A 21,316-nucleotide genomic window follows, 5' to 3' on the forward strand; every position below is an offset into this window, starting at 1 on the left:
TGTGTGTGTGGGGAGGGTCAGGTCTGCCTCTCACCCAGGCTAAAGAACAAACCCCCCAGAAACAGTGCCTCGCATTCATGTGGCTTCTATCATCTGAAAGCCAGCTGCCGGAGGGCATTTCCACGCTCCGTCGAAGGAGAGCGCGAGCGGGAGCTGCAGCCGTCGGAACCGCAAACAGGACGTCTTCCGCACTCTCCGCCTGCACTCTTCGCTCCAGCTCCTGTCCTCCCTCCAGCTCATCTTTCCATTCGGCCCACAGATCCATCCTTCCGCTGGCCTCCCCTGGCAGCTCGCTTCATACCTCCTACGCTCCGGAACAAGCATCTACTAATTCCAAGCCAAACGTAGCACTTTCTTTAAAATGCAACTCCATTTCAGAGGTACAATAAAAATGTATAACTCACTTGGGCACAAACGCACCTGAAGATCAAACACAGTGCAATCAGTGACAAACGTGGAAGGGATTTCCTCTCCTTTCGGACCCTTGGAGTGCAGGCTGCTACGCACCAGTGTCACACCATCACTATCTCCTGGTGAAGGGTCTCATCAGTGAACAATCGGCACTGAAATCAGTGTAAACTAGGGCTTGTAACTATTATTTTAATGATAAAGCACTCTACCAATTAATCAACTACTCAGATAAATACTTGTACATTTACTAAACAGCAATGGAAAATATACAGGAGAGGAAAACAGTACAGTAAGTTTCTTAAAATGACCAATTGCTTTGTTTCGTTTTATAAAAATTTAAATTTTTATCAGGGCATGTTTAATTGAAACAAAATATAAGCTTAAGTGCAAACGACAGCCATTTAGTCTTTAAGGACCATATTAACAACACATCGGGTTTTTTTTTTCTTTAAAAAAAAAGAAAAAACTTAATTACATCCAATAAACAACAAAAAACATCCTTCAAATTCCTTTCCAAGGTAGATCCAAAAGCTAAGGCACAAGTACACCAAAATAAAGAAAATCAACACTGCTTTGCATATTTTATCATTCCATGTTCTACTTAGAATGGAAAGTAGAGCAAAAAAGTGCAAGTTATAATTTAAGTACATGTTAGGAATAAAGTAAGCGTAACATGAGCATGTGGTTTCAATGAAAAATAAAGTATGTTTTATTGGAAGGCTTTTTGGCATTTGTAGGAGGAAAAAAAACCAATGCCCAAGAAGGTTAGAAGAACAGCAAAAGACAACACACACACACACACACACGTTGCAATGGTGGTTGGCAGACCAAAGGAAGGTGCATTACTGGGCTGCAGTGTGCAGTGGACATATTAGGAGTCCACACCTCTGCCCAGAAACAAACCAAAACAAAAAACCCTCTCATCCTGTGCGGTTATATCAGCTGCTGGCACAACCTACTGCAATTACCATCCCGGTGCGGTGCTGCTCCACAGTGAGGTGCATAACTATATAATAATGAACGATACACGTTAATGTCACAAAAAATAATGTAACGAGTTCTCGAAACAGAACATTTGATTCAAGGGTAGGAATTCAACTTACTCAAGGAATCGTCACAACTATTTTAAACATACAACTCTTACAGTGAATGTATACAAAATGTCATTAGACATAAAATATAACATTTGAATGAATTAACCTTCAAAATTATTTTTCATGATCATTACTATTCATAAATTTAGCTGAATGTTTTTTCCAGTTTGATTTAAAATTTTAGGTGTGCATACTGAACTTCTTACAATTATTTAACCTTTTATACAGCTGGGTAATTTTTACTGTAGCAATTGAGGGTAAGGACTGTACTCAGAGTTACTGCAGTGGGGGCTACATTTGAAACCACTTCCTCAGATTGCAACATTACAGCTTTAATTATTATGCTAACAACACACTGTATAGTGATACAGTAATAAATAAGACCTAACAGATTCTTAATCCTCAGGAAACACAAAAACAGGGCGGGGAAAAAAAAAAGAGAAACAAAATGGGAGCATCAAGGAGGAACTACTGTATCCATCCATCCATCTTTGTAGGATCATCCTGTTACCTGCGGATAATATTGTCAGCAACTGCTGAGAGCCCATCTGCACCAGAAAAACACAAGGACAGAAGGGGTGGGAAGGTGGTCACTGTAACCTTCTCGAGACCCCCTCGCCCCATCACTGTTTCATTCACATACAATCCAGCACACCACAGCCCCGTAACGCTCAAAGCTAATTACACTGCCACCACACGTGGACCGGAACAGTGATTTATATTTACATTTATGTAGCAGACAGTCTTCTCCAAAGCAACTTCCAATGAACTCTTTGTAGTGCTATCAGCCCACACACCTTATTCACCGCAGTGACTTACACTGCTAGATACACTACTAACAGTGGGTCACTCATCCATACATCAGTGGAACACGCACACACACTCTCTTTGTCACTCACACACTATGGGTGAACCAGAACAGCATGTCTTTGGACTGCGAGAGGAGACCAGAGCACCCAGAGGAAACCCACACAGACACCGAGAGACCATGCAAACTCCAGACAGACTGAGTGAGGATCGAACCCATGTCCTCTTGCACCACCCAGGTGCTGTGAGACAACAGCACTAGTCGCTGTGCCACCATGCTGCCTAATTGTAATCGGGTTCCCCAGCTGAACCCGGCACAACATGCCAACACCTTCACATCCCCAGAATGAAACGCCCGTCCCGTTGCAAAGCACCTGCAGCGTCCGTTAAATGGACCTGTGCTGAAACCGTTCAGGCTGTGCTCAGACTGGATGTGACGATAATAACGGTGCATCCCCCGCAGGCTATGTGGGAGTGTGAGCTGCTCCACTGCAAAAGAGTTCAGCTGGGCGCTAAGTACTCAACAGTGGAACAGCGAGTGCCAATTCCACAAAAATACCAAATAGCTTGAAAGAAATTACGTACAGGTGTAAGGCCTGTGTGCGTGAAAGTAACGCTGCAAAAAAAGCCCAAAATCCCCCTGCAGAGTCAGATGCTTTGGTAGCCATTCACAGCACTTGGCTGCGAGTGTTATGATGAGCTATAACTCCATGTAATCGGTGTCAAACACGCCCATGGCAGCGTCGAGGAGCTTGCCGTGTTGACAAACACAAATGAGGTGGTGAAAATTAGTAAATGGTTCATGGCGAATTGAACAAAGTGAGACGCCAAATTATGCAGGAGCAGGGAATAAGATACATTGAGTGGTTGGAATGTTTTTTGTCTCCCTCCAAACACCTTGCTTTCTAACCCTAGGAAGAAACCAATGGTAACTGCAGTGGCAAATGACCTAGAAGAGTGAAAACTTTCCTCTTTCCAGCCAGTGTCACTAAAAAAGACACAGTGCAGCAGCATCCTCATTCCTAACTTCTGAAGTCACATAAGGGCCAACAAGTTCCTAGACCAAGATCACAAGCACTGGGTTCTCAAGATGACAAAACAGCCGCAGCAAGAACCGGCCTCAAAACGAGAGATCTGGGAGAGACCAGCACGTGCAAAAACCGACCAGGTTGTGCAAAAACACAAACTCTGCTACGGAACAGAGGACCTTCAGAAGCTGTCCATCCATCCTCAATGACCGCATGTCCAAAGTAGGGCTGTAGTGGTCCAAAGCGTATGCAGGCAGCATAAGGTGAAGAGCAAGGTACAATACAGCTGGGACACCGGTCTATTGCAGGGTAATTGCAGCCACAAATTCACTCACTACAGGCAATCTAGATGCACCAATTCACCTAAAACACGTCTTCGGACTAAGAGATGAAACCAAAGCACCAGGTGGAAATCCATGGGATCACAGAACGTGAAAACTACGCAAGGCAAAAACAGGTACCTACTGACAGAAGCCCGCTGCTGCAGTCCATATCAGATCATCAGCCAAAAAAAAAAAAAAAAAAAAAAAAAAAAAGGCACGGTAATCCAACATGGGAACGTAAAAACCCTGTTTTAACAAGCCACTCCACATCCATTCCAAAGCAATCACAACACTCACTGAAAAGCCAACAAAAACATGCCTGCATTATCAGACAAAAATGTGCTAATTGCAATCCCCCCCAAAAAGGGAGTTGTATAAAGCCAAAGTAAACAGATACCAAAAGTGGTGATGTTGGCAAAACAGCTCAACCATTGGTGAAAATAACCATCTTAGCACTGATACGTGGGGTCTATCAGATGGGAAACTTGCACTAATGGGTCAAATTGACACCATGGATCTTCTACTGAATCCTCAAGCCAAGGAGAAACAACTGAACCCTTGGCACACAGTACACTCAAAATGAGAAAGAGCCACCATGCATCAACGTGAAAACCAGTGCTGTGGAGTCAGAAGCAATTATTGGGTTACTGGAGTCGAAGAAAATGTACCCGGTATACCGGCGTATAAGTCAACCCCCAAAAATTAGAGGTGTAATATAGGTTTAGGCCTATATTCGCTAGATAAGTCAACCCCCAAAATAAATGTGAAACTTCTGGAGTTGGAAGCAATTATTAGGTTACTGGAGTCAGAGGTTTTGTGTACCGACTCCACAGCCCTGGTGAAAACCTCTGAAAAACCACTGGAGTAGCCAGTCCATGCTAAAGGTATCCATTACCTACTAGCAAAAAAAAAAAACCCAAACAAAAACGACAGAAGTTCTCCAACTATAAGACAGAGAATAAATAACAGTGGAAAAGAGGACGGTAGCAACGCCACTATCGCTGCTCACATAAAATCATACAAACCATCATCATGAGTGCAGCTATCTTTGCAGGCCAACCTGACAATGGTCTTCAACTGAGGAGTCTGGGGAGTGACAGGGCAGCTGTAGTACTGGCATTTACATCGCGTACAACCCTTTCCGTAACAGATACTTCACCAAATTTGGAATGCCACAGAACAGAGCTCCCAACGAGGACAGCCACGGGGCAGTGTGACATTAGGAAGCCCTGCAGAGACCGCGGGCCAGAGGAATTGTAAAAACACGTGGAAGCAACCATGGAGATTTTAATCTGTTCTCCTTTTACACGTTGGCCAGAGAACATTAAAAGGTTTAAATGTGTCTGTCAAAATAGAGAAGCAAAACAGAGAAGCTGAAGGCTGTTGTGTTTAACAGACATAAAAGACTGTTACCGTGTTCTTTAGGCAACGAGGTTCAGTCTACCATATCTGAAACGGAGGTTTGCAGTTTCATTTAAAAACCTACTAATCAAGGAGGAATAAAAGAAAAATAAGACACAATAAAGGCTGAAATGCACACAACTTCTGTTTGTGTCGCTCTGTAGCAACAACATGTAGAGCTTCAGGCCATGTTGTGATTTCGCTACTCAAGAGGGAGAGCAAATGCTCTTGACAGGCTAATCTGTGTGTCAGAATCCACCATGAAGAGCGATGGAAGGTCAGGCAGTCTGAGTTAACGGTTTGGTTGCTCTCCTCCATACGAGTGGCATAGCCCAACGTAGAGGCAGACCAGTCACTACACACACTCGCGGGGTGTACAGATGACCAATGAACACTGTTCAGAGCTCCACTGCACTGGCCTGTTGAGCTACCAAATATGTATTTCACTGTTCAGTGTGTACTTGCATTGCCAGTGACCTTGAGGCTCAAAATGCACGCCTATTCCAACATGGTGAAGGCAACAAGAGCACATACACAGTTGTAATTCTCCATTAAGGAATCATTATTATACCTCAAAGTCCAACTGAAAGATCCTGAGATGTCTGAAGTATCTTCTGATCCTTCAAGCAGACCAATATGGCAACTCCCCAGTCACAAGAAAACATCCTTTCTAAGGTTCACCTTCCATCCTTCTAAAACCAACACAGGGTAAAAGAAAATAAAAATCTCGCTACAAGAAAATAGTCATGCATCATTTAACGACGTTTCGCTTAACAACTGACCATGTATACAACAGTGGTCCCATAAGATTATAACGGAGCTGAAAAATTCTTTAATCGACTACTGAAATCAAAGCTGTCGTAACGCAACGTGTTACATGTTCATAGTGGTGCTACTGCGCTGCCAATCTTATAAAAGTATAGCACATACAACTATGTACAATACATAATACTTGATAATGGTAAACACCTATACTACTGGATTATGTATTCACTACACTGTACTTATCGTTATTTTACAGTGTACTCTCTACTTATATAAAGTTTACTGTAAAACAGTTTGCTGGCAGCAGCGTCATAAATCTCATGTTTACCCCGTCTCTTGACTGCATCGAGGCTATACCATCTATCTTTGTATTAACAGACTCTAGAATGTTCGCACAACGATGAAATCGCCTAACGACACATTTCTTAGAACTTCTCGCCATCATTAAGCGACACATGCCTGTATGTCAAATTCTTGGTAATCTTTGAGGAAATCACACTTGAAAGATTACTGTATTCATAAACGTAGGTTGTTCGGCACAGTAGTTTGAAAAATGGGGGAAAAATTCCAAAGATTATAATTTTTGGTTACACAAACTGTGCAAATACAGTGTCTCTGAAATGTTCCTAAACAGAGTAAGAGGGAACATTTGAGGAACACAACAAAAATTAAAAAAAAAAACAACAAAGCAAAGTAAAATGTAAAGGCATTGAACAATCTGCTGAACAAAAAGGTCACTGAAAAGCAGGCACAATTATTTCAGAACATTTCTGAATTAATGTTTGCAGCAAGTACAACAGCAAATAAAGCTCCCTGGTTATTTTAAATCTTCGACATAACACTAAAGTTCCCATTATATATGACACAGCATGAAAACAAAACACCTTCCAGGACTATTACATAAACACATCTTATACATGGTTTGGAGATTAGCCAATATAAAGTTAGTTCAGGTCGTAACTAAGCATATAAAGCTAGTTTACTTGAGTGTTGACAAAGAGAAAGTGCTTCAGTATGTTTTAGTAATTTTATTACCATTTAGATAAATCCTACTAACAGCCAGGAGGGAAAGCAAAACGACTTTACGTATGTAAAGGGCGAACTGAAGAAAAAAGCAGAATATTAACCAAGATGATCTTACATTCAGAAGAAGAAATTCTACTGAATATAGAGCAGATTTGCCAGAAGCTCCTACATACCTCTACAAATTAATGAATTGGCCCAAGTGAAAACCTTTCTTCTCCATTTACTCATCTGTGATTTTACTGGTGCACTGAAATGAAAGCATCAATCAATAATCACTGACCTTTTTTCTTTTTTTTTTAATAAACGGTGAAAATATAATGTTCTGCAACTTACCTCAAACGTCCTGATCTTAATAGCTTGTTACCTCCATTAATAAATTATTTTCATAATTTATTGCCATGGAAAACCACTATTATACAGAAGCAACTGGATATCCCAAAAGACACGATATAATTTTAATCAACACATTTGGGGATGAAGTAATGCAAAACCAGGTGAAAATTAGAATACTACAATCCTACAATGACAAGACACCCAAGTAAAGCCAAATACGCATTCTGTAGCACTACATAGTTCACTAAGTTATAATTTGCAGGTATCTGTCTGATGTTTCACAGACGTTCAGGTTGCAGTTTCTTACCATCTCATCAACTCGTATTGACTACTTTTCTCAAATTCCCCATATAAGTGTTGTGTTGTGTGCATCTGCTGCTGATGTCCCGTGGTGTGCAAGCTCACGGTGCAAGTCTGCATGGTGGTCATTACATCAAAGCGAACTGTATAGAAAATGGAAAACAAACGGGGAGGATGGGGGGCAGGCAGCTCAGAGGACGCGTAGATGCACCATGCTGCTAACAAACAGGGCGTCCAGCCTCCTTTACCAGCGCACATCTCGTCACACTCTGTCAATTTTCTTCACACAGATTTATGCACCTTTCAAAATTCAAATCAAATTCAAACTTTGTCACATACACAACCACACTTAGTACGACGTGCAGTGAAATGCTTTTCCGACTGTCCGTGATACATACTAATAGCAGAGATAATAAAAATAAGGAAATACAAATAAAGGAAATTAGAAACACTCCAGAAATATAAAGAATATGTACTGATAAAAAATAAGATAAAATAAGGTTAAAAAAAAATAACGGTAAGAAATATAATGATCTAGAAATACAGTAATATACTAAAAATTTTAAATATAATGAAAATGTAATAGAAATGAACAGGAAAATGGAATATATGTGAGGGGAAAAATGCAGAACGGTAGAGAAGTATTCAACTATATGACTTTTTACACCACTGTTATCACAATTATCATTGATAATCAGTCATCTACACCATAGTTATCACAGTTAATACACCACAGATTGGAACACCACTGTTACCTCAGCTATCACTGTAATTATTATCATTACACACGTTTGGTTTCTACACCACAGGGACCTCAGCTTCCACAGATACTATTATTATTCCACAGCTTTACTCAAGGTCTCACCGTTACCAGTTATTATAATAACGCACCCTCACTCGGGTTTACATACCAGTTACATCAGTTATCACTTATGATTACACAGCTTCACCCATGTTTGTATTACTATCATAAAGCACCTTTATTGAGGTTTAAACATCGGTTACCTCAGTCATCACTTGTTATACAGTTTTATGAAAACACTTACCTCAAATATGACGACTATTAGTATTACATGACCTTACTCAGGCTCTACATGATTACACTCAGTGTTATTACTCATCTTTACTACACTTACCTTGGTTATAACTGTTGTTGTTACCTCAGGTTTCTATACATTTCTATACATTTTGCGCACTCACCACTGTTACTATGCTTCTTTACACAGGTTGCTATACCCGTTACCTCAGTCATCACAATTATTACTATTGTTTTTATTATAACACCTGCATTTTACATTACATTTATTAATTTAGCTGATACTTTTCTCCAAAGCGACTTAGTGTTAAGGTTACAGTTATTTACTCGTATACAGCTGCATAATTTTTTACTTAAGCAATTTAGGGTAGGTACCCTTGCTCAGGTTCCTATACACATTAACTCAGTTATCGGTATTTTTATTAGACAACAATAATTTACATGTTTATATACCGCAGCTACCTCAGTTATAATAATAATAATAATAATAATGTTTCCTTACTCAGGTTTCTATAGATTAGCTGAGTTATCAGTATTATACACATTTCACATGTCATGTTTACAGTACCACACTTACCTCAGTTATCACTGTTATATTATTATTATTATTATTATTATTATTAAGCTTCCTTTGCTCAAGTTTCTATAAACATTATTCAGTTACCAGTATTATTATACAACATCATATTTATAATATAATACCAGTTACCTCAGTTATAACATCTTCCTTTGCTCACATTTACCTCAGAGTTTCCACCGTTATTGTTACGATTACACATTTTGCAGTAAAAACACCCATAATCATAAGCTACGTGCCCATAATATTTATTCACGTTATTATTCGCAGCTAAAAAAATCTTTGACAAACCTGCCAGTTCCGTAATTCGTCCCGCGAGTCGAGCGTAAAAAAAAAAAAAAAGATTAAAACCAAAAAAGCGAACCGGAATAATGAAGTTACTAATAAAAATAATACACAGCAGAGCAACATTAAACATAATATAATAAAATCAAAAAAAAAAAAGCCGACGAGGCGTTCGGTGCTGAGAGTGCGCGCGCGGACTGACGGCTCTGCCGCGACCTTTCATAACAAACGGCGCCGGTCGCTCTTCACGCGCCGCGACGAAATTCAATCAACGAAATTGATTTGAACCGTTTCTCGTCCAGCGCAGCGCGCGGAGGGCAGAAGAGAAGTGAGCGCGCGCGGTAACTAGGAGTTAACTAGTAGTAGCACGTTAGCGAGGGACCAAACTAGGCAGCACCACGGCTCACCCGGCGTTGGGGAGCAAGTTGCGCGCATTGCATTATTACCGTTATTATTATTAACAGTTCATTATAATTTGGAGAACAACAACACAGCTGGCAGAGAGAGAGAGAGGCGCTCACCTTTTTCTTGGCTCGACGAGATGATCTCCTCCTCCTTGGGGTTCGAAACCTGGGTGATTATGGACGTGTTGTCCATGGAAACTGGATTTTAACTCCTTTTCCCTTCTCAATTTTTTTTTTGTTGTTGTTGTTGTTGTTCGACTCACTTTGATGTACTGCTGATTTACAAGGGTTTGCTGGCTAGCGGCTAAGAGCTAACAGCGCGCGAGCCTCGGCCCCCTGCCCTGCTCCTCTCTCTCCTCCTCCCTCACCGAGCAACATCAGCCTCCTCCGCGCGCGCACGAGCCGCAAATAAAACTACTAATTCAGTCATTACCAGCGTAAACATTAAAAAGAAAAGAAAAGAGAAGAAGCTGCACGCTAGTATTTGCACCCCCGGGCTCGACGACGCCGGCGCCTCGGTTCAAAAGCTTCGCGCTGGAAGAAAGAATAAATAGAATTAAATAAAATTTAAAATAAAAAAGGCAAGCAGCCCCGCGCCCCTCTGCGTCCTTTTCGCCGTATTTATTATCGCCGCCGCTGCGGCGCGCGACCGTGTCGCCCTGGTCCTCGTGCAGAGCGCTCGCCGAAGCAGGAACCGTCCGTCCGCGACCAGTCCAACATGGAGGCGGCGGGTGTGTGGGACGCGCGACCGGATCGGCGGCGCTGGCGCTGGAGGAGGAGGAGGAGGCGCTTTCCGCGACGCCCCCGCCCCTCGCGCGACAAATCAAACGGCGCGCTCCTCCGACGCGCTTGCTTGCGAATCCCGTTCCCTGTCGACGACGCGAGCGAGCGCCGCGAGCCCTTCGGGCGCTCGCCGCGACGTTTGATCCGCGCTGTCGCGACACCGGCGCGCGCGACGAACGCGTTTCCGCGGCGACGTCAGCTCGCGAGAGCGCGAGATGAGCCGTTTGTCGCGACGTCGAGGCGGGAGATTCACCTGAATCTCGCGCATGGAAGCGTTACGCGCCGTGTTGTTCATCTATGTCGCGATACGGCTGCCTTTGTTTTGTTTCAAAGCTAAAAGCGGGTGGAAGGTTCGCGCAGAAAATTCCGTAGCATTCCAAAATAGGCCCAAATTGGAGATAAAAATTCTTTTTTATGTAAAATAAAAGATTTTCTTTCATATATATATATATATATATATATATATATCTGATTTTTCTATTTGCTATTCTAAACATCGGATGTTACTACATCCCAGTTAAAAATTGGCATAATATGTCTATAATTAATATAATAGAGTGTGTGTGTGTTTGTATCAGGTATTTACAAAACAGGATCATAAACTAGAATGAGCTGAATACTGCAGAACAAAAAACAAAGAAAACTGTTGAATGAATGAATGAATGAATGAACAGTCCAGGTACACATCTCAAGGGGTTAAGTACACGCAGGGGGTCCGTGATGGGTGCTCTCTCCTGTGCCTTTCAAAGGCAATGGACAGGGACAGGGCCATTCGCCTGCTGCAATGGCAGGGCATGGTGATGACTGCGGTGTGTGACAGTGCTGTACACCCTCGGCTTATTGGTATGCCGGGGCCAGAGCGCAGGAATTGATGCGGGCTGCAAATAATAACCATCGGCGGAAAATGGAGAGAGGTGAAACAAGGGCATACTTTGGGGATTAAACAGGCAGCACGGCAGTGGATTTATTTATATATATATATGCACAGGTTTGAGAGCATTAAATACATTTGCTCTGGACCAAACTGTAAAGCCAACCTGTGTCCAATCTCTTGGAATCATTCATCCATTCACATTTATTAATTCAGCAGACACTTTTCCCCAAAGCGACTTCCAACGAACTCTATGTAGTGTTATGAGCCCACACACCTTATTCACCGCGGTGACTTACACTGCTAGATACACTGCTTACACTGGGTCACTCATCCATACATCAGTGGAACACACACACACTCTCTGTCACTCTCACGCTATCGGTGAGCCTGAACAGCATGTGTTTGGAGTGTGGGAGGAAACCAGAGCACCCGCAGGAACCCCACACAGACCGAGGGAGAACATGCAAACTCCACAGAGGCTGAGTGGAGATTGAACCCACATCCTCTAGCCCCGCCCAGGCGCTGTGAGACAACTGTTTCCACACTATCTCTTCACCTGATCTTTGGTCTTCCACAAGTCTCATGGAGACGTCATCAAATCAAACTGTACTTGAGTTGCTCAATCTCATTTTTATATATCTCTGAGTGTCTGCTCAGCTGGTAAAAGTTTAACCTGCTGAAGAAGTCATAGGGTTTCATATTCCACAGTTATTCATGCTAGAGGGTTGAGCTAACGCGTGTGTGTGTGCGTGCGCATCACGCTTCTGGTAGTGCTTTTGCGAGACTTTTTAAACGGATGTTCAACGCACATGTGACTGTCTTTGGCTGTTTACCTAATTTCTCCTCATTATTCTGACTATTATGATTATTATTTATAGTATTTGAGTCAGCACCACGTAAAAGACAATCAGCCCTTGTACACCATAAGTTACTTGTTTTATATGTTTGTATTTTAGGATAAAATTGCATCTGTACGCATTTGACACATAAACCTTCTTGTTTTTCTTGTATTTATTAGGTACACAAGGGGGTGCGGTGGTGCAGTGGGTTGGACCAAGTCCTGCTCTCCGGTGGGTCTGGGGTTCGAGTCCCTCTTGGGGTGCTTTGAGGCGGACTGGCGTCCCGTCCTGGGTGTGTCCCCTCACCCCCCGGCCTTACGCCCTGAGTTGCCGGGTAGGCTCCCGCGACCCCATATGGGATAAGCGGTTTGGAAAGTGTGTGTGTATTAGGTACACTTCCAAAATACATTTTGCCAGATGTTGTGTGGCACAGAGAATAGCGCTGCTGTCTCACAGCGCCTGGGTGGTACGAGAGGACATGGGTTTGATCCGCCCTCAGTCTGTGTGGAGTTTGCATGTTCTCCCTATGTCTGCGTGGGTTTCCTCTGGGTGCTCTGGTTTCCTCCCACACTCCAAAGACATGCTGTTCAGGTTCCGTATAGTGTGTGAGTGAGAGAGAGAGTGTGTTCCACTGATGTATGGATGAGTGACCCAGTGTAAGTAGTGTATCTAGCAGTGTAAATTACCCTGGTGAATAAGGTGTGTGGGCTGGTAACACTACACAGAGTTCATTGGAAGTCGCTTTGAAGAAAAGCATCTGCTATATATGTAAATGTGACGACCTTTCTAAATAAATCCTTCGTGCATTTAATGGAAAGTGCAAGATTTTTTAGGTTGCAAATTATGCAATGAGCAAAGAACAATGAAAGTATAGTTTACTTCACAACGCACTTTGGCTTTGGCGTTAAGGCTGAATGAACTCCAGTGAGCTGCAGCCTCCCTTCCTGAGCACAGCGTGAGCGTTACCGGCCCTGGAAGCACCTATCGCTCCTAACGCTGAACGATTTCCCTCGATGAGGATGGAATCGGTGTTGCTGGGAGGGAAGAGCAGAACCCACTCCTGGTCTTCCAGCTCTACCTTCCAACTTGCTCTCAGACAGCAGTGATGGCAACCAGTCTCTGACCACACCTTCAGTAACAGGAACGCTTCCTAATCCAGCCCACACCGCGCTCCTGGAGCCTGCCAGACTGGACGGGAGAAGGGCTTGTCACCATGCTCTATATTTAGGTATGACTTACCCTGGGCACAAATGGTAAAGGGGACACTCCAGCTTTGAAGACAGCGGGAGGAGGGGCTCAGCAGTGGAAGAGCTTCGCTGACAGGACTCACTCACCATCTCTTTCTAGGGGCAAATTAATTTGACCATATGCACCCAGCGAGAGAGTAAGGGCACAGTGAGCAGTCCACATGATGCTTTCATTTTTATGACGCTGCAGCAAAGCAGAAAGTGGGACAACTGGTAGCACAGAGATTAGAGCTGCTGCCTTTGGATCTGAAGGTTGCTGGTTTGATCCTCACCTCTGGCTGTAGTACCTTTGAGGAAGGTACTTACCCTGAATTGCTCCTGTAAGAAAAAGGGAAGAAAAAAATCTCTTTAAATGGGTAAATAATTGTAAGCTTGTAACAGTCATAATTGTAATCTGGGGTAGCACTGCTGTCTCACAGCACCTGGGTGGTGCAAGAGGATGTGGGTTCAATTCCTGCTCAGTCTGTGTGGAGTTTGCTTTTTCTCCACTGGGTGCTCTGGTTTCCTCCCACACTCCAAACACATGCTGTTCAGGTTCCCCCATAGTGTGTGAGTGACACAGAGTGTGTGTGTGTGTGTGTTCCACTGATGTATGGATGAGTGACCCAGTGTAAGTGGTGTATCTAGCAGTGTAAGTCACTGTGGTGAATAAGGTGTGTGGGCTCATAACACTGCATAGAGTTTATTGGAAGTTGCTTTGGAGAAAAGTAAGTAAATAAAAGTAAAATGTAAGTATGAGACTTTCTGAGGATTATAAGGAGGAAAAACCTGTTGACTCAGACACATGTATGGAAGACCAAACAATGGGGATTAAAATCTCCTGCTGCACCAGGACAACACAAATTCTGTCCCCTAATGACTGACTGAAACCACTTGTCCCAAGTGGGGCTGCAGGAAACCAGAGCCTAACCCAGCAGCAGAGGGCTTAAGGCTGGAGGGGGAGGTGACACACCCAGGACGGGACGCCAGTCTGTCACAAGGCACCCCAAGCAGAACTTGAACCCAAGACCCCCCTGGGAGAAAGACCCGGTCAAACTCACCGCACCACCGCACCCCATTGTTAGAAGTACCATATGTCTTACTTTCATATCGAAGGTCTTCGGTGTCCAACAGCATTGGAAGGATAGGTTGTTATTTTATCAACAGTCCATTGCAGTAGTAAAACCTAATTTAAGAAGAAAACTTTACTGAAATTATTCCAAGTGTAAAAACCAAACTACAGAGCGCATTATTAGACGGATATCAGAGCGGTGTGTGTTTGCAGCACAGCGCCTGCATCGTAATCCATACGTGAGCAAACTTTTCCGCTGCTGGTTTGTCACTCTGGGGAAAATGTACAAAATTCAATTACGGTTTCAGAGGCCGGATTTCATTAAAACGGCGGCGCGGTCTTAACCAGCTGTCTCGTTTAAGAAAAAAGTGGACTTTCTCGATTCCACGAGATCTCGCGTTTGATGGCTTTGGACAGAGCTGAGTGAGTTTGAGTTTATATTAATTGGTAACGGAGCTGATTTTGTGAGGATGGGGGGAGGGTTAGGAGGCCAAATGAAGAATCAAGGAGCATCTGATAGAAAAGTGGACAAAATTGGGCCAAAATATAATGTTCGACACGGATGTTTGCAGGCGGGGACCAAAGACAACGGCGAGAGGGTCATTGGTCAGCGCTCAGAGTACAGAACTCCGACAGCTGCGCAGTTATGGGTTCGGCTGTACCGGGGACACTGAGTCACAGAGACGCCACATAAATTAAGCTCACGCGTCACGTGAACCGGACAGTGATGGATCCTTCATCCTTCCGTGATGAGAAGGAAGCGTGACAGCAGGATCTCCGCGGTTCCATTTAGGGACGTGGCAGCTCTGGGTTGAGTACGACTGGTGAGAACGAGGCTAAGGATCACTTGGGGCTGCCGAGAATGACTTTTAACGGTGGCACAGCGAGTTGTGCTGCTGTCTCACAGCACCTGGGTGGTGTTAGAGGAGATGGGTTTGATCCCTGCTCAGTCTGTGTGAAGTTTGCATGTTCTCCCGTGTCTGTGTGGCTTTCCTGCGGGTGCTCTGGTTTCCTCCCACACTCCAAAGACATGCTGTTCAGGTTCCTTATAGTGTGTGAGTGACAGAGCGTGAGAGAGACTGTGCGTGTTCCACTGATGTATGGATGAGTGACCCATTGTAAGTAGTCTATCTAGCAGTGTAAGTCACCACGGTGAATAAGGTGTGTGGGCTGGTAACACTACATAGAGTTCATTGGAAGTCGCTTTGGAGAAAAGCGCTTTCTGAATAAATAAATGCAATGGTTTTGATTACTTCTCGAGCGAAACGACTGCACGGCGCAGTGCCGTGCGAAAGTCACGGGACTGCAGAGATGAAACGCGTGTCAATAGCTGGAAGTCGGAGCCGGCAGCCCCTTAACCCAAGTGAAAGTCAACTTTATTGTCACTTCCGCAATATGTTTAGAAGAGACATCAGAGTGACACAGAGGACAACATATACAACGTATCCAACATATACTATTAATACTACAGTACAGTTCAGGATAACTAACTACTCAACTCGAAACCCTGGAATAAAGTGCAGTGCTGTGGTCGACTCAGTAAATGGAAATGTAAACAGATTTAAAAGTGGTAGTGCAAAAAAAGTGAGTTTTTTATTGTGCAATAATTGTTTGGAAAAGAGGAAATTGGTCCCGTAAGTCCTGTGTGTCTGCGTTTCTGTTCGATGCAAAGGGAGGAAAATTAAACGGGCTGTTGTGTGGTCCTTGTGCACAGCGGTTACGTAACAGCTTGGAGAGAAATAAATAAATAAATGGGGGGTAGGGAAAAAAAAAAAAAAAAAAACGTGAGTCTGCGCCTTTTGTTTACAGTTCCATTGCATAAGTGGCAGAGCGTGGGATGAGGACGTGCTCACCATGGAGCAGCCAATCGCTTTGCTGCCGTTTTTTTCCTCGCAGTGGTTCGAGGGATTCAGTTCATTTACTCGCCAGATTTCAGGCAATTTCCAGTCTATGCAATTTATAGCATAAAATTCACCCTTACAGGCAGTTACCTTTTGCAGCTGTCCTTTCCTATCATATTCATATATGCTTCCTGTGTCAAAAATATTACTAATATCATTACATTTACATTTACATTTATTCATTTATCAGACGTTTTTCTCCAAAGCGATGAACATCTCATAGAAAATACATTAGCAGGAAGAGACACTTAGATGCAGATGTGTGATTTTTAAGTGCAGTTTGTTTCTTTCCACCATATAAATCAATGTTCATCACACGAGTAGCTGCATAAAACTTTATCCGAATATCCACGATTCCTGACCATCTTCCCAGTGATATTTTTTTTTGAGATACATAAAAACATTTACGTTACATTACAGCAGTAGCTGTGTAAAGGGTTCTTCAGGGATGATCTTATGCTGCATGAACATTTACACCTTACATGAACTTAAGAGATGATGGGCCAAGTGAGTCTGGAAGAGATGAGTTTTCAGCCCCTTTTTAAATGTGGACAGAGATTCAGCAGTTCTGAGTGACAGGGGGAGGTCATTCCACCACAGCGGAGCCAGAACTGAGAACCTTCGTGCGTGGGACCACCAAGTGGGCACATGTGGAAGAGCGTAGCAGTCTGCTTGGGGTGTTGTGGTTGATCAAGTCCTCTAGATATGTGGGGGCAGTTTTATTGCTGCTTTGTAGGCCATGACCAAGGCCTTAAGTCTGATCATTATCCATCCAATTTCAATCACCATTAGTCCTGAGCAGAGTCATGGGGATCCAGAGCCTATCCCAGCTGCATTGGGCAGAGCTTGGACAGGACACCAATCCATACACACACACACACACACACACACACACACACACACACACACATCTGAAACCGCTTTTCCCATAGGGGGGGTTGCAGGGAGCCAGAGACTAACCGGGCAACACAGGGTGTAAGGCTGGAGGGGGAGGGGACACACCCAGGACGGGACCCCAGTCCACCACAAGGCACCCCAAGCGGGACTCAAACCCCAAACCCACCGGAGGCCAGGACCCCATCCAACCCACTGCGCCACTCACATGCCAATCCATCATAGGGTAACTAATGTTGTTATGTTAAGTTGAAATGTTCATTAAATAATTAAATTATAAAGGTTTATAACAGTTATAAAGGTTTAACAACAGCTGTGCACCAGCCATTTGTGCGTTACAATATGTCACTAGTGAGACATTGCCAGTTTTATGAGTACAAAACTAAGGCTTGTTGTAGAAATGCAAAAAATATTGAAATTAATCAGAGATTTGCATAAAATTATCCTATGTAAAATACCACATTTTGACTGTGCTCTGTACCCTGCAATTTAAATTTACAGCATAGCATCAATGATTTCTCTTATCCTCACCATGTAATTTCGAGGTCTCATCAGTTGATCTCAGGTTAACTCACCTGTTCCGTTTGATTGTGCAGTCTGGTGTCATTCTTCTGAAACGTCCTCATCAAGCTAATTCAGACATCAGGAGATGAAAAACTGCTGTCTTACAGCGCCTGATTGGTGCAGGAGGACGTGGGTTCGATCACTGCTGAGTCCGTATAGAGTTGGCATGTCCTCCTCGTGTCTGTGTGACTTTCCTGCGGGTGCTCTGGTTTCCTCCCACACTCCAAAGACATGCTGTTCAGGTTCCTTATAGTGTGTGAGAGAGAGTGTGCGTGTTCCACTGATGTATGGATGAGTGACCTAGTGTAAGTAGTGTATCTAGCAGTGTAAGTCACCGCGGTGAATAAGGTGTGTGGGCTGGTAACACTACATAGAGTTCATTGGAAGTTGCTTTGGAGAAAAACGCCTGCTAAATAAATAAATGTAAAAAACAGGAAAAACAATGCCTTGCAAACTTAGAACAACAGGGGGTAAAATTTGATCGATTTTGTCGGACGCAACGGGCACAAAACCGAACGTTATTTTCGATTTAGAAAGAAATGTTTATTAACTGAAACGCATCTCACTGACTGCACAAGGGCAGGGATTTTTATCTTGTTATCGAGCTCCTGATGTTTAATCAGGCAGATTCAAAGAGTGATGGTGCAGGGTTCTGGTCTGTTCTGTTCGATACGTGGGGTGACTTGAATCACATAGCAAATATTGAGAGGGTCACACCATGCAGTTTGCTACTAGGCTGCTGCTGCTGCTGCCAACTTCCACCGCTCCACTGGAACTTGGCACGTTAGGACGGCACTATTAATTATAGAGCGGGCGGCCCACCTACTGTAACGCAGATCCACATGCCCCTGTGGAAGCCAAGGGAAAAAGTGCCTTTCAGCACTTTGCCGAGGTTTCTCCAAGGTCAAACGTCCCGCACCCTTCTCGGAGCATCGTTAAGGAACGGGAAGTTGCAGGAAGGAAAACGGGCGTTCCCTTGACAATTCATCTCGTAGGAAGACAAAGATGTTCCCGGGCGAAACATTTCTGCCTTGAAGATGACGCCCCGCGACGGGCCGGGGGCCGGCTGGCGGCGGGGAGGCGCTGAGCCAAACGGCAGCCTCCGATGACCTCGCAGGAAATCGTGAGTTCGCTCGAGCCGCGCCGGAAAACCCGGAGCCCCAAGGTGACCCCCCGGGGAAGGGAATGTCTGAGACAAGTTCACGAGCCAAGCCTGTGGCTCTAAATCACATCTGGGCTGACGTGTCCTGCCTGTCCGCGCTCGGGATGAGGGACGCCGCTCATCGTTCAGGCAGTGCTTTGTGCCAAGCTGGCGGGACTCAGCGCCGAGGACTGACATTGAAAGAGAAGTCATTTGCAAGCCGGTGCCAGAAATACTTCTCTTTGAAAGGTTTGGTTGAATTTGGTGTATTTTTTTCACTTATACAGCACTTATAGAAGTGTTGTTTTGTAAAGCAGCACAATGGATTGCTCAAAGAAATCATGTAGGTCAATAGCCTCTTGTGAATTTTTATTTACCCAGTGTAACTCGGACCACCTCCCGAGTTCGACCCGGGTTCAACGCTGCTTAGCTTCCGAGATCTTACAAGTGTGGACATGTTTGCAGTGGTAAACAGAAATAAATGGCTCGAGTCCTATGATTGAGAAATAGAAATACAGTCGACTTCGATAAAGAGTCTAATTACAGCGTCATGGGTAAGAGCGAGGTTTTCGTATTCCTCTTTATTGCATCGATCATGGAACCAATGGTCAGAGAAACTTTGTCTTTGAAAATGCATAATAAAAGGTATTTATTAAGACATTTTTTACAGGATCCTACATTGAGTATGGATATTTTCCACCCCGGTTATGTCAGCCAAACTTCATCCATGTCTAACCTGAAAAGCTTTTTTATCAAAATGTTCTTCTTAACTGTTGATGAGGACAAAGAACAGAAAGTCTGGGGTCTGAATAAAGCAAATAGGTGAAAGGAACATAATGTAATGACCCGCCTTACCGAGGCTTTGAGCGGGAAAATGTGTTTATTGTAAATAGTTGAATTATGGGTAAAATGGGATTCTGTTCAACCACTAGGGGGATTTACGGGGAATATAAGGGGTTGACTGTGTTTGGGAGTGGGAAGGGAAGAAAGTCTGAGAGATGCTAAGTAGGCTGGGAGGGCTGTCTTGAGGTGTAGGCCCTTGAGGAAATGGGATTCTCGGACCAAGAACGTTATTTCTTTTGTGCCAGTGTTCCGATAAATGTTCGTAACGAAGGGTGTCCGTGCGTCCTTCTTTGCCCCATCCGAAGCCGGAGCGCACTGCGCTACAATATATCTGCAAAAGTGTGTTTTGCAGTGAGTGATAGTTTCACCCCGTTCTGCTTGGGTGGCTTTGGGACCATCATATCATGAGAGGTGCTGATCATGTCTTTCCAGACAGTGCAGTCGATCATAAAGCTTGTAAATTTTTTTCCCTCTCTTGAGGTGATGGTAGACCTGTCGACATTCTGCTGCTGTTCTGAACATTGCAGTCCACAGTTTAGACCCAGAGAGCTGAACTCTTAGAGCTTCGAAGAGCATTCCTTCATTCAATCTATACGGCCCCTATCATCTGAACCCTATTTTTCTACATAGCCACTATTTATGGCAACACAGGATGCTGCCCATCAGGTGGAAGATTAAAATTAATTAATAATTTCATATTTGCACGGAGTACATTAGAGAAACATAGTAGGGTTAGGATACAGCACATGCACCGGCACAACCAGGAGAATAAAATAGCATGATTACAGGGAAGTTGAGGGGGTGTGGTGGTGCAGTGGGTTGGACCGGGGTCTTGCTCCCTGGTAGGTCTGGGGTTTGAGTCCCGCTTAGGGTGCCTTGCGATGGACTGGCGTCCCATCCTGGGTGTGTCCCCTCCCCCCCCAGCCCCTTGCCCTGTGTTGCCGGGTAAGGCTCTGGCTCCCCGCGACCCCGCATGGGACAAGCGGCTTCAGACAAGGTGTGTGTGTGCAGTTGAGTTTTGCTGACATTTGTAACTTGCTTATAATATAATACAGACATGTGTCGCTTAACGATGGCATACGTTCTGAGAAATACCTCGTTAGGCGATTTCGCCGTTCTGCGAACATCATACAGTGTACTTATACACACTTAGATGGTATAGCTTCAGTGCAGTCAAGAGACACAGTAAACAAGAGATTTATGATGCCGCTGCTGGTGTAACACAGCATACTGTTTTGCAGTAAACTTTCTTTATAAGTAGAAAGAGTACACTCTAAAATAAGGATGGAAAGTACATTATAGTAAATACACAAACCAGTAACATAGGTGTCTATTAATATGATCAAGCATTATGTACTGTACATAACTGTATGTGCTGTACTTTTACGC

At 43.9% G+C, this 21,316-nt stretch overlaps 1 protein-coding gene across 2 annotated transcripts in view; it reads right to left on the bottom strand.

Moving 5' to 3' along the window:
• The window catches only part of LOC108928017 (CTD small phosphatase-like protein), a 49,054-nt gene extending 38,321 nt beyond the window's left edge, over nucleotides 1-10,733 (bottom strand). For both annotated transcript variants that reach the window (XM_018741754.2, XM_018741753.2), the window contains exon 1: nucleotides 9,908-10,733. In XM_018741754.2, the coding sequence (XP_018597270.1) occupies nucleotides 9,908-9,983 (76 nt within the window). In that variant the 5' untranslated portion in view covers nucleotides 9,984-10,733. The remainder of the gene's footprint in view (nucleotides 1-9,907) is intronic.
• Nucleotides 10,734-21,316: the final 10,583 nt, after the last annotated feature.

This window comes from Scleropages formosus, chromosome 7 (assembly GCF_900964775.1).
Source record: "Scleropages formosus chromosome 7, fSclFor1.1, whole genome shotgun sequence".
Taxonomy (NCBI): domain Eukaryota; kingdom Metazoa; phylum Chordata; class Actinopteri; order Osteoglossiformes; family Osteoglossidae; genus Scleropages; species Scleropages formosus.